The sequence below is a fragment of the Sinocyclocheilus grahami genome, unplaced genomic scaffold, assembly GCF_001515645.1.
Source record: "Sinocyclocheilus grahami isolate Dianchi unplaced genomic scaffold, SAMN03320097.WGS_v1.1 scaffold91.1, whole genome shotgun sequence".
Lineage (NCBI taxonomy): Eukaryota > Metazoa > Chordata > Actinopteri > Cypriniformes > Cyprinidae > Sinocyclocheilus > Sinocyclocheilus grahami.
In genome coordinates, this window is record NW_015505270.1 from 2,003,962 (window position 1) to 2,027,903 (window position 23,942).

Sequence of the window (23,942 nt, forward strand, 5' to 3'; positions counted from 1 at the left end):
TTTTGGTTTCTACCCATATACAGTGGGGCAAATAAGTATTTGATACACTGCTGATTTTTCAAGTTTTCCCACTTACAAAGAATGGCGAGATCCCAGTCTTGTCTCTGTGCTTACATGTGGAGTTTTGGTTCTGTTTAGGGATCCGGACTCTCACTCAATCTCCCTCTCTATCTCTCTGCTGTCCCCAGGCGGCAGCGAGTCGTCCTGGGATAAAGAGAAACTCCAGTCCCCCCTTTCCTCTGGTGCCCAGCATGGTCTGGCTCACGCCGGCCTCTCCTCTCAGCACGGCCTGTCAGGGTCTCATCTCTCTTCCCTACAGCAGAGTCATCTCCTGGCTAACCGTGAGTCATTCATTCATCACATCCACTCATTCACTTGAGCACCAGCTCCAGGTGTATTGATTCTGCTCGGCCCGATTGAGCTACACATCATGTTAGTCATTCATTCTTTGCTTCACTGCATACTCCCATTCAGGCCGCCCATTTAGACTGTTATCCAAGTCACTGTGTAGTGTATTCATGACTATCAAGTGTTTTTCATTTCTGTTTGTTTTTAAAGACAACACAAAACAGTATTTCATGCACATTTTACTTCTGTAATGTGACATAATTTGAGTGAAACTGGGAGGAAAACATTGATTTGATTCATTTGACTGGATTGTAAAATATGAGTTATATTATTTTTTTCCTTCACCTACACAATCTCAGGTACTTAACCATAAAAGAGAAGTTATTTGAAAAACAAAAATGAATTAAAATAATCATAAATTGGCGCTGTTTTATTACTGTGACACTGAAACAATCTGTATTGTATAAAGTGCTACATAAATACATAAATTAAAAATTCATTTTCTTGTTTAGCATAACAAAGCTGTACTGACTAATCAATCTCTAATGAATCAAAACATTTATTGAAGGTGAATTGTGGAATTGTAAAAATGATGAAAGTTTTCGAACATGTTTCCTGAACATGCCCCTGTCTACCATTGGTCAGACAATCGGATAGTCCTGCCCCCAACTTTATGCCATTGGTTGAGCCAGTGTTGATGTGTCAGGCGGGTGAGATTGTTTTGGTATAGTATTTTAACATCACATTTAAAATAGAAAAATGAATATTCATAGTTTTCAGCCACATGACTGGCGCAGAAACCGGGAGGGCAAAACATCCATAGAACTGCAGCACAGGCTGGTCAATTTTCCATCGGTTTCAAGCCACAAATATTTAGATCACCTCTCGAAAGAAGAAACACAAGGACATGTGAACAAACTGCAAGTCCTACAGCACCTGCTGCAGTATTTCAATCACTAAAACAGCGGGACAATCTAAAACACTTAATGTGCCCTAATGTATCGAGACGGCAATATTAAAAGATCAAATTCAACTTTTGTGATGATGCATGTTATATACAGGCAGATGAGCCCAGAATATGAATGAAACTTTGCGTTCATGTTCTGGGTTCATCTGCTTGCCCGTACATAGTATGTTTTATTAATAATCTGAATGCTGAATTTGGTCCTCCAGTATTACGGTTTTATTACAATAAGCATTTTCTGTATACTAGTTTTCTATTGGAAAATGCTTAACATGCAAGTTAACATGGTGTGTTAATATCACTGTCTTAGTTTTGCCCTCTGGGTGGGTGTTCCTGTAAGGATTTTATGTCATGTGAAAACTATGACAACAGAAGTGATTACTGCATCGCAGTTTACCAACTAAGTTCCATATAAACAGTCTCTCCCTCTCTCTGTTGTGGTCTTTCAGGGCTGGACCTGCCGTTTATGATGATGCCCCACCCCCTGCTGCCCGTCAGTCTGCCGCCTGCCTCCGTTGCCATGGCGATGAACCAGATGAACCACCTGAACACCATCGCCAACATGGCCGCAGCTGCTCAGATGCACAGCCCCCTGTCCAGAGCAGGAGCGACTGTCATCAAGGTAACACGCGCAGACACAAAGTTGAGACTTCAGTGGCCAAATGCAGAGAAGTCGTTCATTAGGACTCTAATGTGCGCTCAGATCTCTCAGCTAGAGTCAGCTCATTTTCACCGCGTGCACAGCACATCAGTCAGAGAACCGCAGATCCCCTCGGATTGGTGTCTTGCTCCGATGAAATGGTAGATACGAGCCGGTCTCGCTCTACGAGCCATTTAACACCTGGGAGAGAGCTGTATACCAAACCATCTTTAATTTCTACAAGAGAGAGTTTGATTCGAAATACTCCGAGGAGGAATAACAGAATAAATGTTCTGTTGGGTCCGTGCGGAGCACGTGTTAGGGAATATTAGATGCAGACTTTAAAGACAAACACTATCTGTTATCTTACTGCCATGTTCCCCCTGAGAGGAGAGTGTGTGTGAGTCAATCTACAGCTGGAGGAGGACACTTGTGTGTTTCTCGGAGATGCAGAAATGGCCTGAGGCGTACAGTACACACGCTTATATAGATATTCACTGCCACACACAAACGCACTTAAAATACTGTAGCAATAGCTTCTGTCTGGGTACCACAATATAACGCACAGAATGTGTTTTTACTGTGAAAAAAAAATACAATTTTGGTTAGATTTACTGGACTTCTTAGTTATGTTTCTCTTAAAAATCCTTTAGAAAAATAAATAGACGCAATGAGGCAATTGCTGTATAGAAGAGAAAGAGAATTTATTTTTGGAAGAATGTGATGAGAAATGTTCTAGCAAATCTGAGCACTCTGAGATATTGTTGAGGTCTGTGAGGGGCATTTTTCTCAGGAGAAACACCTGAGAAGCAGGAGACTCCATGTAATCTCATTGATGTCTAGAAGAAATATTAAAGAGATTTTATTTGTGGGGGAAAAAATCATAATGTTGATGGAAATTTTAAATCAATCATATTATCATAACTGTTATTTTTGTATTGATATTTGTTAATATTTTGAATTTGATTTTATTTTTGTCTGTTTTCACTTTAGGTTTATAGTGTTAATAAGGTTTGTGTCATTTTTTTAAAAATATATCTACATGATATTTATTAGTTTTAGTTTATTACTAGGTAACATTTATTTTATTTCAGCAACAAAATTTGGGTTTTACTTTTTTCTATTTAAAATGGCAGGCCTGTTTGAGTCATTTGTAAAGAATATGTGAACTGAATCTCTCTGTGTGTGTGTGTGTGTGTGTGTGTGTCAGGAGTGTGTACAGGACAGTCCGTCTCCTGCTCCATCTCTGGAGGAAGCCCCTCGTCCCGGATCACAGCCCTCTTCTCACCCTAGCAGTAGTGTGTCCAGCTCCCCAAACCCACACACACAGAGTCCTGAACGCCTGGGTCAGTACAGACACACATACTCATTTAGTTTAAATGCTATCAGACTGTAGACTGATCGTTTTCTATAATGCCAATTATAATGACTACAGACTAACCCACCCACAAAAGTAAACTTTTTTTGAATGAAAAAGGCATAAAACAAAAACGTTACAAGTAGTTTTTTAATAAATGACAACGTTCCAGAATGCTCCCAATGGGAGGCAATTACATCACTGTCAGAATTACATCACTTCTGGGGACAAGCATGAGGATGCATGCTTTCTCTTTATGTGTGCAGTTCTGAACCCGACCGATGGAGAACTACCAGAACGAGACACCGGCATCAATATGAAGAAAATCCTTAAAGAGAAAGGTTAGTTCCTCTCTGAAGCACTAAACACGGTCTACACCACTGTGTGTCGCTCGCTTGCAGCACATACAAGTGCATTCACATAAAAAAAAGAAATTGGGGGAAAAAAAAGCTTCATTGTCTGTACTGTAATGATGCATGAAGCACCTTTCTGTCGCAACTTTGTCAGTCAACGCAACAAATTTGTGTCGGATAAACCTTATGTAAAATCTGCAGGTGGGGATTTTTCATCATTTTGCTAAATTCCCCATCACACAGATTCCTACAGAAATTACTGGATTTCACTAGTGAAATTTTGCAATGCAGCAGTAAATGAACACCGTATCCTAAGGTGCAATGTAAGTTTGCAGTGCCAAGTAATTTCATTGTCCTCAATGAAAGTAAAAACGCTTTACAGAGTAATGTGTAAATTTGTTTGTGAAATCTGTGTATGAACGTTTTTACGAACTAATCAGGAGTTATCGATAACTTTTTCACTTCATCTAGATTTACAGAAAAATGCTGAAACAACTGAAACCACATATACATAAGTCACTTTGGGTGGCCTTATAAACATGTTAAAATAAAACTGAATACATAGGTATTTCACCTTATACATCTCAAATTCCTGTGTGCAACTGAAAGTTTCCTGTGCACATAAAAACAAAGAACAATCCCACAATTATTATTTGTTGTAGTAACAATACAAAAACCCATGTGGAAGACACACCACTCAGATGTGAGATGTAGAGCACATTATAAACATCGTCTCAGGAACAATGTAGTAAACGCAGCTGACTCCTTGATGATGTCGGTTTAACGCTGCCGAGTGTATTGACATCTCGCATAACATTTTAATGCGGACTGATGCTCGTTAGTGAAATTTACACCCCGTTGGTTTAGACTGGCAGTATATCAGCATCACAACACTTCTCTTTTAATTAATGGCTTAATTAGGAGCTTAACTGAACATATATGAAGTTCATATTTACGGCCTGTGTGAGTAGATGAGTGTAAGAGAGCTGTTAGTGCAGCTAAATGCGTAATTCATCATTATAAGAAAATGTTTTTCTATGACACAATGATACGCAGGTGTGTGTGTGTGAGAATCTTGAATGTTGCGGTGTGTGTGTGTAGGCACCATTGCATAACTTGTGTGCGAGTGTGTGTTGGTACAGCAGGTGGTGGCCCCTAACGCACATCACACACAGGGCTGCTGGGAGGAGACGATGCAAAGATGCCCCGAGGCTCTCTTAAAGAGATTCAGTGTGCACCTGGCCTCCAAACATATTTTATTAATGCGTCTGGAAAAGAATCCACCCCAAACACACACACACATAAATATGTGAATACAGCAAACGACTCTTGTTTTTAAAAGTGCAGCATGCCGCATTTACTGCAGGGTTGAGAAAAGAATGCAGGAGCCAGGAAATTTAGGTCACTGACCACATACTCACACACGAAGACTCCTATTATTATTATTTGTCTCTCCTTCTCATTCCAGGATAGTCCAAATTCACTATCACACATCTTCAAATGCGTATCAGTAGACTTCTGCGCTACTTTATCCAATCTGAGCGTCAGTTTAACCTACATGCACACCCACACACACACACACAGGCCACACTGAACACCTGAGAGGATTGACTTAGTAAAGATTGGCCATGATTATATCAAATATGTCTGCTCTAGTTTAATTCTACAGTGTGCTGTTTAATTGGAATTGCATTACATGCTGGTATGAATTCTCTTCAGTTCTTGTTAGTGTGTGTCTATTCACTGACCAGTAATTCATTCCCCCTTTATTTTATATCCTCATTTTCTATTTTTTAAAACCTATTAATCTTCATTTTTATACCTATTTATCTTTATTTAATTTTTTACCGTTTAATATATTAGAACCACATGTGTATCAGAAAAGCCCATTTTTATATTTTGTGAGTGTTTGCCTGTCCAAAACTCTAGCGATGCTAGTGTGTTCTGGGTGGTTGTCTGGATGTTGCTTATTGACCTAATTCAAAAAGTCTCTATGACATTCTGTCCCCTACATATGACTTGAGTCTATGGGATTTTTCCCATTTTTAATTGCCTGACAGGTGAAAGTCTAGTCACTCAGAAAAAAATAACATGCATGTCTTTTAAAAGCAGCGTAATTTGAGGTATCATTTATATTTGTAGAACAAATTGTGTGGCAATGACACTGTACATGCAGTGCAGTTTAACACCTAAAATGTAATGTTTACTGTAACATCCCTTTCTTTTGGTACTATTTAATAGTTAAAATTAGTCACATTAGCAAAATTTGGTGAGATCCATTGTCAATCACAAACACTAAACAATTTTTAAACCAAGCAAGCAGCTTTCTGTTGGTGAGCACTTGAACTTGATGTGAAATCTGTGCTGACAAATCTTTTGCCTTCATGCAAAATTCCAAATCACATGGATTTCGGTTGAAAAGACTAGATTTTGCCTGTGAAAATTTGCCGAACAATGGTAAATGTGACTGCACCTTCATTTTCTTTTAAATTCTTTGCAACCTCAAATCTAAAGTTAACAACCTAAAGTTGAAAAGATCAGAGACTCACAAATGTAGATTACTCGGGGGGCCCATTTTCTTGAATCCTCACGAAAGGGCCATTGAATTTTAAACACTGTTTAGCCTCTGTCTGTCTGTCTGTGTGTGTGTGTATCTGTGTGTGTGTCAGTGATGATAAACAAAGTGACGTGGTGGTACGTGGTGATGAATGGTGAAGCCCGGGGCCAGGAGCACTGTGTTTCAATGGGACTTTAGCGAGTGAACCCCCTCTCTAGCTCTCCATAAATCACTCGTTCTCTTTACCTCTCTTCCTCTCTTTCACTCAGGGCTGGTTGAATGCCAACAGGAGCTGCTCTCACTGCAGGCAGGGTCTCTCTTTTCTTAAAGAGCAAATGGAAATTCTGATATTATTCGGTGGGGTTTTGGTTCATATGCGAAGCATTTAGCACACACTAACATTAATCTTACAATCAGGCCACTGATTCTCGCAGGCCTTTGAGAAAAGTGTAACGAAGCCATGCAGCAGGTATATTAAAGATTCCTTTTTATTAAATAGTAAACGGAACACTTTTCCATACATCAATGACATTAGGTATGGCCTATTATTATTGTTAATTGAATCCCAAATTATTGGACAACTTATTTTGTGAGCAGAAACCAAGTGACCAACTTTACATAAATGTATGGCTGTTTTCCATAACTGAGAGGATGTTTCATTTACACCTTGATTAGGATGAAATATACGTCCATAATCTGGATGTCAGACCAGACATTGTGCTGTGCAGGTACCAGCGTGTTTCTCATTGGTTTTTGTTTCTGAAATCACTTCATTCTACACATAAAGTCTAGCCCAGAGTCTATACGTGTTGTATGATAGTGTGCTAATGCATTTGGGTTAAGCTGATGTGAAGCACTTTGGCTATAGAAGCACTTAGTGTACGTTTGTGTGTGCGAGAGGGAGCATGGGTAGGCCGAGACTTCTGCTCCGTAATTGCTCGGTCCAGTTTTCCACAGAGTAGATATGTAGCATCTGGTTACAATCAATGTTTCCCTCCGCTATTATGAAATTAGCTGCGCGGAAATGATTTGAAATGGCCTGTAATGATTTCTGATAGAAATGTGCGCCATTGTTTCGCCCTTTGAGATAAGCGTGCTGGTAAATAAGTCACAACAAGCGAAAAAGGAACCGAAACGATCGCTTTACCTCGTTCCAAGTCAGGGATCAGGCCTCAAACAGCAAGCGCTTGGCTTTTCGAGCCTCGTATTTTTAATCTTCATTTTTGTTTGTTTATTCGCAAGCTCCTCCTTCAGATATGTGCAAAGGGGACCATCCATGGGCTTTGAAGACCCTTTTTGATCATTAGGTTGATTGCTGTTGTAAGCGCATTTGTGATGGTTTAATTAAACCAAGACCCTTTGCGGGGCCCCAGCGGCCCTCGAGAGCTCTCCGGCTGGAGGGTTTGAGGGTCTGCTCGCGGCGCACAGTGTTTCTCTTTGTGTTAACGATGAGGAACAGATATTAGGCGAGGAAAATCAATGACATGTTGGAAAGAAAAAGTAAACCGTTACAGTTAGCAATTTGGGGCAAGGTTAGCACGGTTGAAAGTCACCCCACAAAAGCGACATTTTTGGACGAGAACACAAGTGATAAATGATGTGCGCTCTATCTCCTCCTCTCTCCCGCGCGCACACACACAGATGAAGGCAGAGAGGAGGAGAAGGGTGAGGACAGGTGCTTGTGTTCTGCTCTGGTTCTGAGGGAAGAGTTGGAACAGGTTTTTGTCTCTCAGGCTTGCGCGGTCTCTTGTGCGGTGTCACTATTGCATCTGAAGTAAAGTTGCCCCAAGGAGGACAGAGATAGTTGTACCGATAAAAGAAAGCAATGCACGAGCCAGAATTGAATAATGCAAATTACAAGTTAACAGAGAAAACAAAGCCATGAACATAGACATGCACAGGCTTAACTCTACATCATACACATATAAAGAATTTGTCCTTTAGTTTATTGTGATATCTTGCTTGAGCTAATCAAATTAGCTTTTCAACCACTTAACGCTATGCTAAGCTATAGGCTAAACTGTTAGCTTGTTAACCAAAGGCTACCTGAAAAAAGTAGCTGCGTCTGAAATCGTATACAGTTTAGTAGGCACTACGTTTGAATAAAACTATTAAAAAATATGTTTAGTATTTATGTAAAAAGCATGCAAGTATTTACAGCACAGCGAGCTAGATTGTAATGCTAGTCGTTAACGGTTGGTATCAGAGGGAGAGGACGTTCTCATTGTAGTGTGAAAAAAATAAATAGTATACGTCCCCAGAAACAAGGTAATTATAATTATAATACAAGATTTATATGCTAGCATACATGTAAAAGTTCAACCTTTATACAGATATACAATAGCATTTACATTAGCCTCAACGCAAATACGCTAAAGGCCTTTTCAAATCATATTCTGATCAGTTACAGCATCCTGTAAAACTAGATAAAGTTACAAATGATTTCTCATTTCTAAATAAAGAAAATGAAAGAACTTTGCACTGCAGCACTCTTAAAAATAAAGGTGCTTCAAAAGGTTCTTCAAGCGATGCCATAGAAGAACCATTTTTGGTTCCACAAAGAACCATTCAGTCAAAGGTTCTTTAAAGAACCATCTCTTTCTTACCTTTTTGTAATCTGAAGAACCTTCTTTCGCCACAAAGAACCTTTTGTGAAACAGAAAGGTTCTTCAGATGTTAAAGGTTCTTTATGGAACCATTTAGACAAAAAGGTTCTTCTATGGCATGACCTTTATTTTTTAAGAGAGAAATTTTCTCGGGTTCTCTTCAGTGTCCCTTGAGACGCGTTTATCTCGCAGGTCCATTCTTCCTGTGCGCAGGTTAAGGGCTGCGATGTTGACCTAGTATTCCTCTCATTTAATATTCCACCTACCGCTCTTCACACGCTAATTGGGGGAGAAGGAAGCGCTCATTAAGGCTCATTTCATGTACACATATTCATTAGATACGGGGCTGGAGTGTCAGGAAAGCACAGCCTGGCCTCTTTTCTAGTTTGTTTACTTGTTTATTTGCAGGTGCATTTGTTCGTTTAAATTGCCCTTTCCTGTAGACTTAAGCGAAAATGCACTCAAATTAGTTCTGCTTGTTCTTAGTCTACGTCGTTCTTTAAAAAGGAGTTTTACACTTGGTAAAAGTTTGAATATGTTGATGCTTGTAGATCTTAAAATTTTGTTGCCACCATGGCCTTGTGGTTTGTAACACATTGAGCTGTAGCGCTTACTTGGGAAACCGAGGTTTGAGTCCAGTTCATATTATTTCCTTAACTCTCATCATTGCCGGTCTACTTTCTCTTACACCCATTTGTGAAAGTGGAAAAAAAGTCAAAAATAGTTTAATTTTCTAGTTCTCCAATTCTTTGTTGATTACTAGTTGGCTTTTCTGCTAAATTGATCAATCTAAGCTTTAAAAACCACTGTACGTTTCCAGTTTCAGAATATTCAAACCAAACAGGGCAAAGATCAATGCAGTGCCACTTTTATAGCTCTCAATGCACCAACTATTCTTTCATTTTACATTCCCACCATTCTCTATCTTCCAGAAAGGCCCAGACATGTTCTGCGGTCCAACCTGCATATGGCTGTTAAAATGTAATATAGACTAATACCCCCTCATTCACTTCCTCCGCCAACCTATTACTGCTAGGGTTTTATTGTCCTGCTTTCATCTTTTTTGTGTATACGTATGTATCGTGGGGGCTACCTAACGAACATTGGTCCTTTGCTTTGGTTGAGCTCATTAAGTGCTTTGTGCATTTCCTTTTGGGGGCCTGGTTTTAATGTAGCTTGTTATTCCGCGCTCTAGTGAATCAGGGGCCCCATGGACCTCAAGTTTTGGAAGTGTAACCCCTGAGAATTATTTGAAGTTGAAGAACGAAATTAAGAGGTGATAGGGAGTGACTCATGCGCTGTATCGCTTTCATTGACTGTGCCGGTAATGCAGCTTGCGGTTTAGTGGTAGGAAGTTTCTGTGCTTTGTTGAATTTTTGTTATAGCAAGTCAACAAACCAGTAAGTTTAAATAGATTTTTTTCATTTATGAAGATGTGAAAATGTGAATGTTGCATAGGCTGCCACAAAACTTTTAGTGTGTATTTGTGCAGTTGCTAGTTTAGGTGGTTACTTACTGGTCTAATTAGCAAAAAAGGTATATTTTTCCACTATCAATAGCATAGACATATGAAGCACGGCTCACACAGCAGCTTTCTGTTGACCATCGCGTCGAATTTGCATTGCCAACTTGAACATAAGCGGAATGTTTTTTGCCCTCATGCGAAACTCCCAATTTCAGTGGATTCTTATTGAAATTACTGGATTTCTCCTGCATTTCGCAAAGCATCTGTAAATGTGACTGCACCTTTACTGTTGTAAACAATACAGTAGTTCCTTAGGAAACCCTCTATTTTCATATAAATTGCAGGTAATTGTTTAGACTGAGGACTATGCACATCTCTGTACGTTTGTGAATCTGCGAGGTTGTTCATCCAGGAGTTTCTTCCGTCGTGTTACTCCTCTGTGAGTTGGTTCTGATTGGACTGTGTCTCACAGCTATAAATACCTCCCAGGCGTTTGGATCCCCATGCTTTAGGGCTCCCCCGGCGCCTCCTGTCAAACACTGCCATCTTGTTGGGAATAAATGTCTAACAGAGGGGCGATCTGTCTCTCTCAAGTTTTTTTTCTCTAGCGGGCTAAGGCTTTATCAGAGTTTGTGTGGAAGGCCTGATCTCCTCTCAGTTTCCCCATTTTCTTAATCTCTATTTTTAGTTATTTTTGGTTTATTTCTCCTGCATTTTCCTCCCCATCCTGATTTCTCTTAATTACAAATACAAACTCCTCTAACCTTTGCCTTCCAATCATTTTCCCACAGGCACAAACTGTTTAGAACAAGTGTGTGCTCACTTAACCTTATGTGATCGACATTGTGATGTTTAGTAAAAGCTGACAAATGAGACCAAGCGAATCTCACCTGTTCACAGGTCAAAAAACATGCCATATTTAATCCACAAATGAATAGAAACAGAAAATGAAGCATATTTTAGGACCATTAAGATCATTTGTATTCTAACATTATTTTCATGACTTAAATATTTCTCTCAAATGCTCATTATAGTAATGCAAAAAAAATATTTTTTTTATTACTACTGTATGGTGGCAAATTAAGAACAAAAAGGTAAAATGTAAATAATATTTTGAATGAAATCCTAAATTTTTCCATCATGTTAGCATTTACATTTTTTAATTATATAATTTGCACTTACATGTATGCTTAATTACTTAGATCACTTAAGTACATAGAAATGAGAGTAATGGGATTTACAACTGCAACAATAATAATAATAAAAAAACATCTGGACATATTACAGTAATAAAAATGTAGAAGAAAATGTGCTTAATTGCCATTATATTAACATCATTACACAGTCTTAAAGGGATAGTTCACCCAAAAATGAAAATTGGCCCATGATTTACTCACCCTCAAGGCATCCTAGGTGTACATGACTTTCTTCTTTTAGACGGATCCAATCGGAGTTATATATATATATATATATATATATATATAAATAAATAACTCTGATTGGATCCGATATATATACAGTGGTGTGAAAAAGTGTTGGCCCCCTTCCTGATTTCTTATGTTTAACACCACTGTATAAAATTGGCCTGGCTCTTTCAAGCTTTATAATTGCAGTGACTGGGTGTTTCTGTTCAACAGTTCAGAAGAAGTCCAATAAAGTGCATCCATCCATAATAAAAAAAGTGTTTTACATGGCTCCGGGGGGTGAATAAAGGCCTCCTGTAGCGAATCGATTTCTTCTTGTAAGAAACATATCATATTTTAAATGTTATAACCACTTTTCTGTAGCTATCGCTAACTGTCGTACGCGGAAGCCATTCCGGGTGGATGACGTAGGACGTATGCGTAGCGTAAGCGCCTGTGAGAATATGCTAGTCTCGCGAAAACCAATGTTTGTTTACAGGAGCAAAGGAAGCAAAGTTTCCTTACTTTAGCAAAGGAAAACCAGTCTCCTCTTGGCTTATATCGAAATCCTCCAACATTTTTCTTTACAAATCCTCGTTTTGTACTTCTAATTCGTGACCGGTGTTTTGTTTTGTTCTCTCCTCTCTGCTTCCACGTTCGTCGCTTCTCACCGGTGCATACGCCACGCATATCTCCTATGTCATCCACCCAGAATGAACACGCATACAACAGTTAGCGGAAGCTAGGATTACGTTTTATAATGTTTTAAAGGGGTCATATGATGCTTTTTTAAAGATCATTATTTTGTGTATTTGGTGTAACCGAATATGTTGACATGCTTTAATGTTCAAAAAACACATTATTTTTCAGATACTGTACATTATTGTAGGTCCTCTATGCCCCGCCTCTCTCAAACGCTTAGTTTTCTACAAAGTCCCTCCTTCCGACAAGCACAGTCTGCTCTGATTGGCCAGCTGACCCAGTGCATTGTGATTGGCCGAACACCGCAAGCACTCATCGGAAATGTAATGCCCCTTACCATAATCACGAGCTTCATCTTTCAAAATAAATGTAAAGACAGTAAATAATGTCATTAGTTTTGCCATCAGTTCAAGCCCGAAACGGGAACAGAGTCGCGTGACAGACACCGTGATGAAGCTGGTATGTGTTTGCAGTACACAAGCCACGGTTAAGACAGCTGACTCCACTGTGATGTGACCCTGTCTCTCTCTCTCTCTCTCTCTCTCTCTCACACACACACACACGCGCAAAACTTCGCATTTGAACAGTCAATAGCAAATACTAATAATAAAACATACTTACAGTAGCTGATTCAGAAGTGCCAGATTGTCATAGCAAAGGCATAATTACCTCCTCTCCTAGGTTCACGAAACGGTCATCCATAAAATGCATTGCTGTTCTGTTGTAAGTCATCTTAAAGATTCCTAAATGCATCTACTTTCGGAAGGCCAAATAAAGTGCTTTTGCTTTCGCCTAGAAACACACAGCGTCTCCCTGACATGCTGCTTCAACACTAACTGCGGTTACTGAAACCACGCCTTCTTTCTTTGCGTGAACATTTGGGCGGCATTATGCAAATATTTCCACATAGTGAGGTAGATATGTGGGGGCGTGTTAGAACGAGCCGTTTTAGGGGGGCGTGGCAGAGTCTTAACTTTGATAAAGAATATCTCTTTGGTTTTGAGACTTTAGTCTTTGCAACTTCAGGGATCTTATCTATGCACAATCAGCTTATAACACTCCAAAGAGAAAGGAAAACTTGAAATCGCATCATATGACCCCTTTAAATATGGATGTTTTTCTTACAAAAAACAATCGATTCGCTACAAGAGGCCTTTATTCACCCCCCCGGAGCCGTGTGGGACACTTTTTTATTACGGATGGATGCGCTTTATAGGACTTCTTTTGGACTGTTGAACAGAAACACCTGCCCGCTGCCATTATAAAGCTTGGAAGAGCCAGGACAATTTTTTATATACCTCCAAATGGATCCGTCTGAAAGAAGAAAGTCATATACACCTAGAATGGCTTGAGGGTGAGTAAATCATGGGCTAATTTTCATTTTTGGGTGAACTATCCCTTTAAATGATACTAAAAGGCTTGTTTTCATTTGATTTAGGGATGGAATATGACCTAGAGACTCCTAAACAGCCCTCATCCTGACCTGATTTAATAAAAAATAAATAAAAAAAAAAGGTCAGCAGCTACAACGTTTTGCTCAGACTGCAGCATTATATACACTTGTCACTAATTTCCTTTCTCATGACATTATTAATATAGTGCTAAAAGAGTACCTCACAGTTCAAAACAACCTCAAATAATTAGCTGTTGCCCATCTTTTAACATTTACTCTGGCAATTATGGTGATTAGTTGTGTGCCTTGATCTTCATATGTAAATCTTTGTGTAAACAAACCTATATTAGTGTGTGGGTGCGCGGATGTGATCATGTACACACGTACCTGACAAAAACACTGTGCCGTAGACGCACACTAAATTACCCCCTAATTGGATCCCTTTGAATATTCAAGAGACGTCCCCTCCGACACATGTACAAAATAAAAACTAACAAATATGTGGGGGCAAGAATAGCACATTGGGGTTAAAGGCGCTGAGGGAGATAGCCTTCATTCTCTCGTTCCTGTCCCCGGCATCTGTTCATCCATATGGAACGGGGGGCAGAATCTGCCGTCTCTGGGAGGGCTGACATTATGTCAAACAACTCGCTGAGAGAAAACCAGCTTTAGAAGAAAAGTTAGAGGAAGAGACATGAGGAGAAAGCATTTACAAATTTGATAAGGTTCTCGTACATTCGAGAACACTTTACCTGGTTGATGGCTAGTTGATGCACTAAGTACATTTTAAAAGAATTACAGGATCCAATAACTAATAAGAAATCTATTTATTTAATTTTATGATTTGTTAATATTTTAATAAATACAATTTCACTTTTAAAACAAGCTTTCCAATTGGTGTAAATCTCAAAACAACACATTGCCCCGTTTCTTTTATTCTATTTATTTATTATTAAACATTTTTTGCTTTTCTCTGGTGGCCATGGTGATATTTGAGTTTCTTTGTTTGCAACCGGTAAGAAAGCTTTTTCCAGAAACTTCATATTGTCTTTATTTTTAGTGGACAGCAAATAAAAGGTCTGATAAATGAATTATTGATTGCAGTGGTCAGTTAAAAGAAAAAAAGCACTTCCCTTCTTTTTGTTAGTTTATTTATTTATCTGTTTGTTCACTTCGTACTCTCGGTTGGTGTTGTTTTGTAGGGTTGAGTGGATAGATCCGTTTTGTTCAGCGGTTCAGGTATTTTTTTTTGTTACAGTACTTGCATCTTGTAAAAATGTTTACATTTGCAAAAAAAAAAAAAAAAAAGATTCAGTATTGTCTTCTGCCTAGAACGAAAAATAAATTATCAAACAAACATACACAACATGTACAAACAAACAGATCCCATTGTGCTTGGCCTAACACACACACACACACACACACGGTATCATTACTCGTGCACATTACAGTGAGAGGAGACAGAACGGGGGCACTTTGTAAATGTCATGGGCCGAGGGCTCTTCCACCCTCTTTGCTGGATGGAATAAAATGAATTGAAGTGAACACTATCAGCAGCCGCAGCAAGATAAATCTGTCGTTTAAAAGGGACTTGCAATTAGGTGTGCAGGGGCCAGCAGGAGGGCAGGGCTTTTAAGAGCCTGCTGCCATTAACCTTCTTTTCTACTGCCACATTGACCTGGGAAGTGTAGTTTTTAGTTCTCCAAGATTGAATTTGAATCATCCACTCACCAAAAAGAACTACAAAGAGGTTGATGCTTATTTCTGACCTATCCATTAAAAGGGCGTTGAAAGCCCATTTTATTTCTGTAGTGTGACATTTCTGAGTAAAACAGAATATAGCGTGGGATTTTGATTCATTTAAGTGAATTCAATTCAAACCAATTCAAGATTCGTTTCCTGATTCATTCAGCAATTTACATTGTTACACCAGTAGGTGGACACAAGTGACTATAACAAATGAGTCACGGAATCATTCATTTAACAGATTTCTTAAAATTCTACAGTCTACTGAGTCAAATTATAGTTTGTCACAGTACACATTGTTTTAAAGCAGCTTTACAGAAAATCATGTTAATGTTTATAATGTCGTATACAGCTGGGCGATATAGTGAACACAAAAACAATCAAGCAGTTGAGATTTGCTGTAGTATATATCGATTTATGTAATTGCACTTTAACTTTGGGTAAAGTTGTATATACTTATATTTTCAACTTTATATAGAGCTGGGCGATACTATAGTATACATAAATAGGTTTTATATAAACAATCACGTAGCTGAGATTTGCTATATAGCATATCACTTTACGTGTAATGAAATAGTGAATTGTTCAAAAAAAATATTAGTTTGAAACGACAGATTTGTTCTGGCAATATAATGAAGCAAATTTTTAAATTATGTAGATGTTTTCCTTCGGAATAATGTGCAGTGATGAACCATACACAATAAGACAGAAACGTACGATCAAAGTGTTCATGCTGAACGTAGGAAACAGCAAAACATTTCTGCGGTCTTCACCTCCAGCTTTATCTCACAGTTCACCTCACACCTCTCTCTCCAGCGTCCCCTTCCACTCACCCCTTTGATATAAACAATCACGTAGCTGAGATTTGCTATATAGCATATCGCTTTACGTGTAATGAAATAGTGAATTGTTCAAAAAAATATTAGTTTGAAACGACAGATTTGTTCTGGCAATATAATGAAGCAAATTTTTAAATTATGTAGATGTTTTCCTTCGGAATAATGTGCAGTGATGAACCATACACAATAAGACAGAAACGTACGATCAAAGTGTTCATGCTGAACGTAGGAAACAGCAAAACATTTCTGCGGTCTTCACCTCCAGCTTTATCTCACAGTTCACCTCACACCTCTCTCTCCAGCGTCCCCTTCCACTCACCCCTTTTCTCACCCTATCCTTCTTCCTCTCGCGCGTTTTCCTCTTCACACTCTATCTGCGTGACCTTCATCTGCTCGCCACTTTCAGCCGGCACCAAAAACTTAATCACACACTGTCAAGCTGTAAGGAGAGGAGGAGGAGGGTGAATTCTTCCCCTCCTTCTCTCGGCTCCTCTCTTCTTTAATGCCCTTTGCAGGGGCGAGGATAGAAGGGGGAAAATTTATGGCTGGTGGGACAGGTGGGGTATGAACAATGGGCAGAAAGGAGTGCAGGGTTATCTGGTGGGGCGCTGGAGAGCGCGCGGCGGGGAAATCGATGTGACCCGTGATACACTGTCATCACAATTCCCACCCCAGCCGTCCTATTTGTCTTGCGTAGGGAGCCCTGGACGGGCCGTGTCAACATGCGTGGAGAGAGGCCCCGACCAGATTAGCCGGGGTGAATCATGACCGCTCAAGCTCTTTCTTATTTAGTCCCAGTTCTATCTGTTATTGCTGCTGCAGTGGGGCTATAGTTTGTGGCCTGGCACTGTGGGTGGGAGGGGCTGCCTATGGGGCTTGTGGGTAAAATATGGATTGTGTGTGTGAAAAAGTAAGAGATTAACTGCTATACGGAGGTTTGGACACAGCAGCTTTCAGTTTCTTCAGAAATGCACTGTAAAGTTTGTCTTTTCCCTGCTGAGAGATATTCACTTTTACCGTTTCTGGGTGTACGGTAAACCCTCGCTTTGATTATAGCCAGTTCATCCTCTGTGAAACTAATTTGTAGGCTGCATGAAACTCATTTCAAGGTAAAGAGTTTCTTTATTTTTTGAAGTTGGAATACTTTATTATATTTTTCCTGATTGTTATGCAGGGACTCTAAGTAAGTGATTTGTAGGTTGATTTTTCTAGTTGTGGGACTATTAAAACTCCTGAGTGTCCTTAGCAGCCTGACATGGCAGCAGCTAATAGTGTGAGTTTGGGGGCGGAGCTATCTGATTGTTTGACCAATGGAAGACGGGGAGAATGTTTGGGGAAATGTTTTTATCTTTTCAATTCTGCTTGGTGACACAGAAATTACACAATTCACGTTTTAAAAAAAAACGATTTAATTTCAATAGATTTTGCGGTAGTGATCAACTAATATATTGATATATACATTTATATATAGATTGTATATCAGTATATAAATTAGACAACTGTTAAAGAAAGTAAATGGTATATGAACGTTTTATAGAGTTTGCCTTTCTACTTGGTCTTTGAGAAAATATGATTCCCGATGCACTTACTGTTCATTACAGCATTTAGCTCCTTTTTAGTCATGTTTCTAAAATTTTCTTTGTTTGTGAAAAACACTATACGTTTTTTAATATTGATTAATTTTCATTTTTAGTAATATCAAATATTGATTAAATTCAACTGATATCTTTTTTTCTTTTATTGTGGCTATCAAAAAAACTCAGCTGACCACTATTTTACAAAATGAAACTTTCATGGTGCTAAACTGAATAGCAATTTTTTTTTTTTATATATATATATAATTTAATAAATGCTTTAAATATAAATTCTAACTTTCTAAAAACACTGGCGTGACTATTCATAATGTTCACATTATGTTCTGTGTTTTGTCAGACGAGGCTCAGTTAGCTTTGCCCATGCAGAAACCAGGGTTCGAGAAGCTTCCTCTGGGCACTCAGACTCTTCCTCCAGGCTTCCCCGCTCCCTTCCTGTTTGCAGATGGCCTCTCTTCCGTGGATACATTGCTCACTAACATCCAGGTACATGCAGTGTGTCTTTTATTCACGTTTGTTAGATTAAAAAGTGAAGTTATGTTTTTATCCTCATATGCCGTTTTAAAATTGATTAACCACAACCCATTTTATGATTCAAGATGTTTCAAGAACTGTATGCTCTTCAATAAAAATAGTTATTGAGGGGGAAAAAAAAATATTAAATATAATTTCAGTTTATATTTCTCCTATTGTTTAGCATTTTAATGAATTTAGATTGTTTTAATACATTACTACCAATATCAATTCATTATTAGTTATATTAATAATTATTATTAAAGTAATTATAGTAGTAGTAGTAATAATAATAAACATCATTTACATAATTTTAAGTCATCATGTGCCTCCCCCTTGGAAGTTTGCTAAGGCCCCCTAGTGGGCCCTGGCCTCCTGGTTAAGAACCACTGCTCTTTACAGTAACTGTGAATGTTTATGTGTGTATTAAAATCAAGTGTGTCTTGTGTTGTGTTGGCGGCTCAGGGTCTGCTGAAGGTGGCCGTGGATAATGCCCGTGTGCAGGAGAAACAGGTGCAACTGGAACGCAAGGAGTTAAAGATGGAGCTGTACAGAGAAAGAGAGATGAGAGAGAGTCTGGAGAGACAACTCACCTCTGAACTGCACAGCCGAGGTACATACACACTCGATTAGACTGAAGGTGGATCATAATTGAACTTGCGTTTTATCATATAATACTTGATATAATAGTAATATTTTAGGTCCAGCATTCCCACAGTCATAGAAATTGTAAAAAGAATAATGTACGTTTCAATAGTATAAATAAATTAAGCCTTATCCAGTAATCACAAATTACTGAAAAAATGATGGAAATTCATTGGTCATTATGTGTACGAACCCTTCCGGTCCTCTTCTTCTTCTTTTTTTTTTTAGTAAACACATTAACGCATGACGAACACTCAGAAAAAGCTCAGAGTGCGCGCCGCCAATTCCCTCTCTACATCACAACCAAACCGTGTCACTAGTGGATTTACTGCCAATTCAACTCCTGGCGTTTGCGCCAAGAAATTAAGCCAATTATTCAGCTGGATAACAACTCTGACAATATGTACAAACACCTCAATAATTTATTAGCCATGGCTGTTACAGCATTTCATGTTCTTTTAATGTGCACTGTTATATGGTGGATGATTTGGCCAATCAAAAGGCAAGTAATTAGAAGTGTGAAGAGGAAGGAACACTGCAAGTGAGCGAGTGTTTCAAAAGACCGTTAATTGCTGTGAATCCACATATACACAGAGTTGATTATGTTTGTACATATTCAGAGGATTGTGCTGTGTGAACACGATGTGTTGGCGTACAGCTGTTGTGTTAGCCACATAAATGTGCATTGGTAGGTTGATTATTTTATTAGTAGTGCTATTAGATTGCTTATTCTGAGTCCCTGAACCCTGAATATGCGTAATGGTAGTAGCGATGTCCTAGCAAACACCACAAACTAGGACACATTTCCTTAAAGTTTATTAATCTGAGCATCTAAAAACCTTGCAATTTTACATATCCTTTTTGAAAGCTGTTGCACGTAGCGCACCATATGTTTTTGTTTTGCTAGTGCTAATGAGCACTTTCAAGTCTCTAATGTGTGAACGTGAGTTTGCGCTGGCGTCTCCTTGTGTTTTCAGACACCATGCTGAACGAGCAAAGTGTTTTACGTTTGAATGTTTGTTCAAATGTCTTTCTTCTCGCCCTCAGCCACTATTCAGAAGCGTCTGAAGAAGGAAAAGAAGGCGAAGAGGAAACTGCAGGAGGCTCTGGAGTTTGAGTCCAAGAGGAGAGAGCAGGTGGAACAGGCTCTCAAACAGGCCACATCTCCTGAGAGTCTTCGCATGAGTCTCAACGGTGGGGCTCTGCTCTGACACACGCACAACACTGGGTCGGTCCTAATACTCACACTTACGGTCTTTGCATTTGACAACTTGTCTACTCACATGATGTCTTTCCTTTTTGACCGCAAATGTTTAGAACTTTTGATTACCAGATTTACATCAAAGTGTTACTTTTAGTACTTGCAAGTTAACTTGCACATTTTGATTTTCAATACTTTGTACTTAAAAATAAAGTAAATATGGTGCTTCTAGTTAAGTGATAAAAAGCAGTTGCAAGGATATATACTGGAACAGTGTTGTGCACCTACTTCTTGTCGAATACACACGCTCTCAAGTAGGGCTGTGCAAAAAATCAAATGCGATTTTCATGCGCATCTCGATAGTAAAGCCGCTTCTGTGATTAGTAGTAAATCTCCAGCACGTGCTTTCAGATGGAGCGGCATTTACTACACACAGCCGTAGATCACTGACAAGCTACACAAAATCGGCAATGAATCACCTGCAATTTTGCACAGCCCTACTCTCAAGTGGCCAAGACAGCAAGTGTGGTATTGGGACAAGCCATCTGTGTCCTAACCAACCAAATGTGACACGATAACTAATAAATGACAAGCCTACAATGAAATCTGATTGGTCCAAAATCCTGCTCCATATAATTATGAGATCAAAAGTAGCGCTCCTGAAGCACACATCTCATTCCGTTTTTCTACCGTGAGCTCTGACATTGTTTATCATTAGCCGCTTTTCCACCGTCTGGCAAAACCATTCCGGTCTGTGTCGATCTGGGCCAGTCGGCATTAATATGGTATGGTCTTTCTGCTGGCTAACCATGCTGAGAATTCTGGGCAGAGAACCGTTCCTTACTAGAAACATTTGGCACGACGGTGGAAAAGCGGCTAATGATAAACAATGTCAGAGCTCACGGTAGAAAAACTGAATGAGATGTGTGCTTCAGGAGCGCTACTTTTGATCTCATAATTATATGGAGCAGGATTTTGGACCAATCAGATTTCATTGTAGGCTTGTCATTTATTAGTTATCGTGTCACATTTGGTTGGTTAGGACACAGATGGCTTGTCCCAATACCACACTTGCTGTCTTGGCCACTTGAGAGTAGGGCTGTGCAAAATTGCAGGTGATTCATTGCCACAAGCCTACAATGAAATCTGATTGGTCCAAAATCCTGCTCCATATAATTATGAGATCAAAAGTAGCGCTCCTGAAGCACACATCTCATTCAGTTTTTCTACCGTGAGCTCTGACATTGTTTATCATTAGCCGCTTTTCCACCGTCGTGCCAAATGTTTCTAGTAAGGAACGGTTCTCTGCCCAGAATTCTCAGCATGGTTAGCCAGCAGAAAGACCATACCATATTAATGCCGACTGGCCCAGATCGACACAGACCGGAATGGTTTTGCCAGACGGTGGAAAAGCGGCTAATGATATTGTTTAATTGTTGAACTCCATGTGAAAAAAACATACTACACAACCTTGATGAGAGATCCACCAATCAGATAAATCACTTGAAATGAGAACCATGCTTAGCAGTGACGTCCACTCCCATGAAGCACTGCAAATATCAATTGAGTCAGTTTCCCTACACTTATATATATTTTCTTATTTTGAAAAAATTTCAAATATATTATATTTAATTCTTAATGACTTCCATTCAGTGGTTTGATATTTGTTTGTTGTTTGTGATTCGAATCAGTTTGTAATGCTTTTTGGGATGAGATGTTATCCAACAGAAAAGAGGATTTTCATATTTTTTTAGACCACTTTCTGGTTCAAATTCTCTCTCAGAATTCAAGAATTGAGATTCTCTTCACTTTTTAGATTGGTTCAAAGCTTATAACGGTTCATTGAGGATATTTTTTTATTTTGCTATCTTCACTTACTTAAATTAACTATAGTGTCCTGCACCCACTAGGAAAACAATTTTTTTATTATATCTGGTGTCTGAATCATTTTTGGTTTGACTGTATATCGAGAAATGAATGGGAAAAATATATCCAGAATACTGAAAAAGCAGGCTGTGGATTTTACACCTTCACAGCCAAATATAACATATTTGATGTGTAAGATCGTGTTGCATTTTTATTTTAATTGACAACAGAAAATTGAGGTAACGCTGGAAACTCATTGCGTCGTACCTTGCTTGGACATACACTCACATACACAATTTCTCTTTACAGTACATTCTGTGATATTCTCTCACAGTATCTTTAAAGATCTGCTTGTTCAGAACTTCCCTCAGTTTGTCCATTGATATTTCGTTCAACCTTCTGTTCATTCTCATATATTTTTTTAGTCTGTGCTGATATTGGTATTTCCGTCTAGGTCATAACTATTAGCAATGCATTAGGATCATAATCTCAGCTGAGGAAATGGAGACTGATGTTTATCATAAACGCTCTAAATACGCACACTTATCAAGGCCAAACCATTTTCCCTAAATCGCTTGCTGTTGTTTTGATTACACTTGTTTAATTGTGAATATCTTAACAGAAGCAGAATTTGAATGGCGAAAAAAAATGGTACATTTGCAAGACATCTGCAAGTCTGCTGGAGCAATTATTAGGCCAAGGCTGATTAGACACAAATTCATTATGAGAAATTCCCTTTGTTTTTGCCTTTCATCTGAGGGCAATGCTAGAAAAACATCCATATTGTGAAGGTCTGCTGTTACGTCACATCTCTGCTCAGATAAAGCTACTTCCTCTTTTGTTTATCTCTGCAACATGGCCTTTGTTGTAGAGATTATTTCCAAGAGCAGTTCAACTCAACTGCACTAGGTAGACAACGTGAATTAAAATATATATGTACGTATTTATTTTTTAATAATACACACACTACCTAGACCTGGGCGATAAAACGGTATCGGTATTTATCGACGGTACACCTTCTTCGATAACGATAGAAAAAATGTTCGATATAGCGCACAATATAGGCACGTGCTATGAGTGACGCAGACTGCACACACAAACACATGCTGAATTGAGTGCTGTGCCTGCCTGTGATGATGAATATTAGTCCAATTTAAAATAAACATTTGCATTTGAATGCAAAAATAGTTCAATCAAATGTTAGGAGTGCATCAGGGAGCATCGTCAGTGGAGCATTAGAAGTCTAGCCCACAAGACGCGCCGCTGCTGCGTTATTCATTCAAAATATTAGAGAAATATAGAAGCTCAATGCGTAGAAGATCTTGATTAGGTTAAAACCAAAGCCAAGCCATTCACACAGAACACATATTCAGTGCATTTTTTAGACGGACAAATATGACTGCTGCTCTCACGTCTCACACAAGAGATGTATAGAAAGCCATTAGTTAAAACGGTTTAAACTTTTAGAAAACGCGTCACGAATTTGTGGAGGTTTATTCCGTTTTACTGCATCTCATATGTTTTTAAAGGCAATCTGTGTGATGGGCGATTCGGCTCTTTGTATTAAGCAATGCATAAATACATGATGCCGTTTTGTTCATAATTGGTTTGTGCAATTTACGAAATTATGTTTGATTTATATGAGTTAATTTAGACGTACTGCACGTTTTTCTTTTTATAGACAGTTATTTCCTTTGCGTTGGCAATTTAATGCGCTGCATTATTTTGCTCATTGCGCCCTCCTGTGGCCTC

General features: G+C 38.9%; 1 protein-coding gene across 2 annotated transcripts in view; it reads left to right on the forward strand.

Annotated features, from left to right (window-relative positions):
- The window catches only part of LOC107587233 (dachshund homolog 2), a 169,267-nt gene that overhangs the window by 129,617 nt on the left and 15,708 nt on the right, over positions 1 to 23,942 (forward strand). The window contains exons 4-10 of one of the 2 annotated variants that reach the window (XM_016274936.1): positions 189 to 341; positions 1,762 to 1,934; positions 3,163 to 3,298; positions 3,576 to 3,650; positions 18,306 to 18,451; positions 18,944 to 19,091; positions 20,171 to 20,317. In XM_016274936.1, coding sequence (XP_016130422.1) covers positions 189 to 341; positions 1,762 to 1,934; positions 3,163 to 3,298; positions 3,576 to 3,650; positions 18,306 to 18,451; positions 18,944 to 19,091; positions 20,171 to 20,317 — 978 coding nt within the window. The remainder of the gene's footprint in view (positions 1 to 188; positions 342 to 1,761; positions 1,935 to 3,162; positions 3,299 to 3,575; positions 3,651 to 18,305; positions 18,452 to 18,943; positions 19,092 to 20,170; positions 20,318 to 23,942) is intronic. The other variant, XM_016274937.1, reaches the window with a different exon arrangement.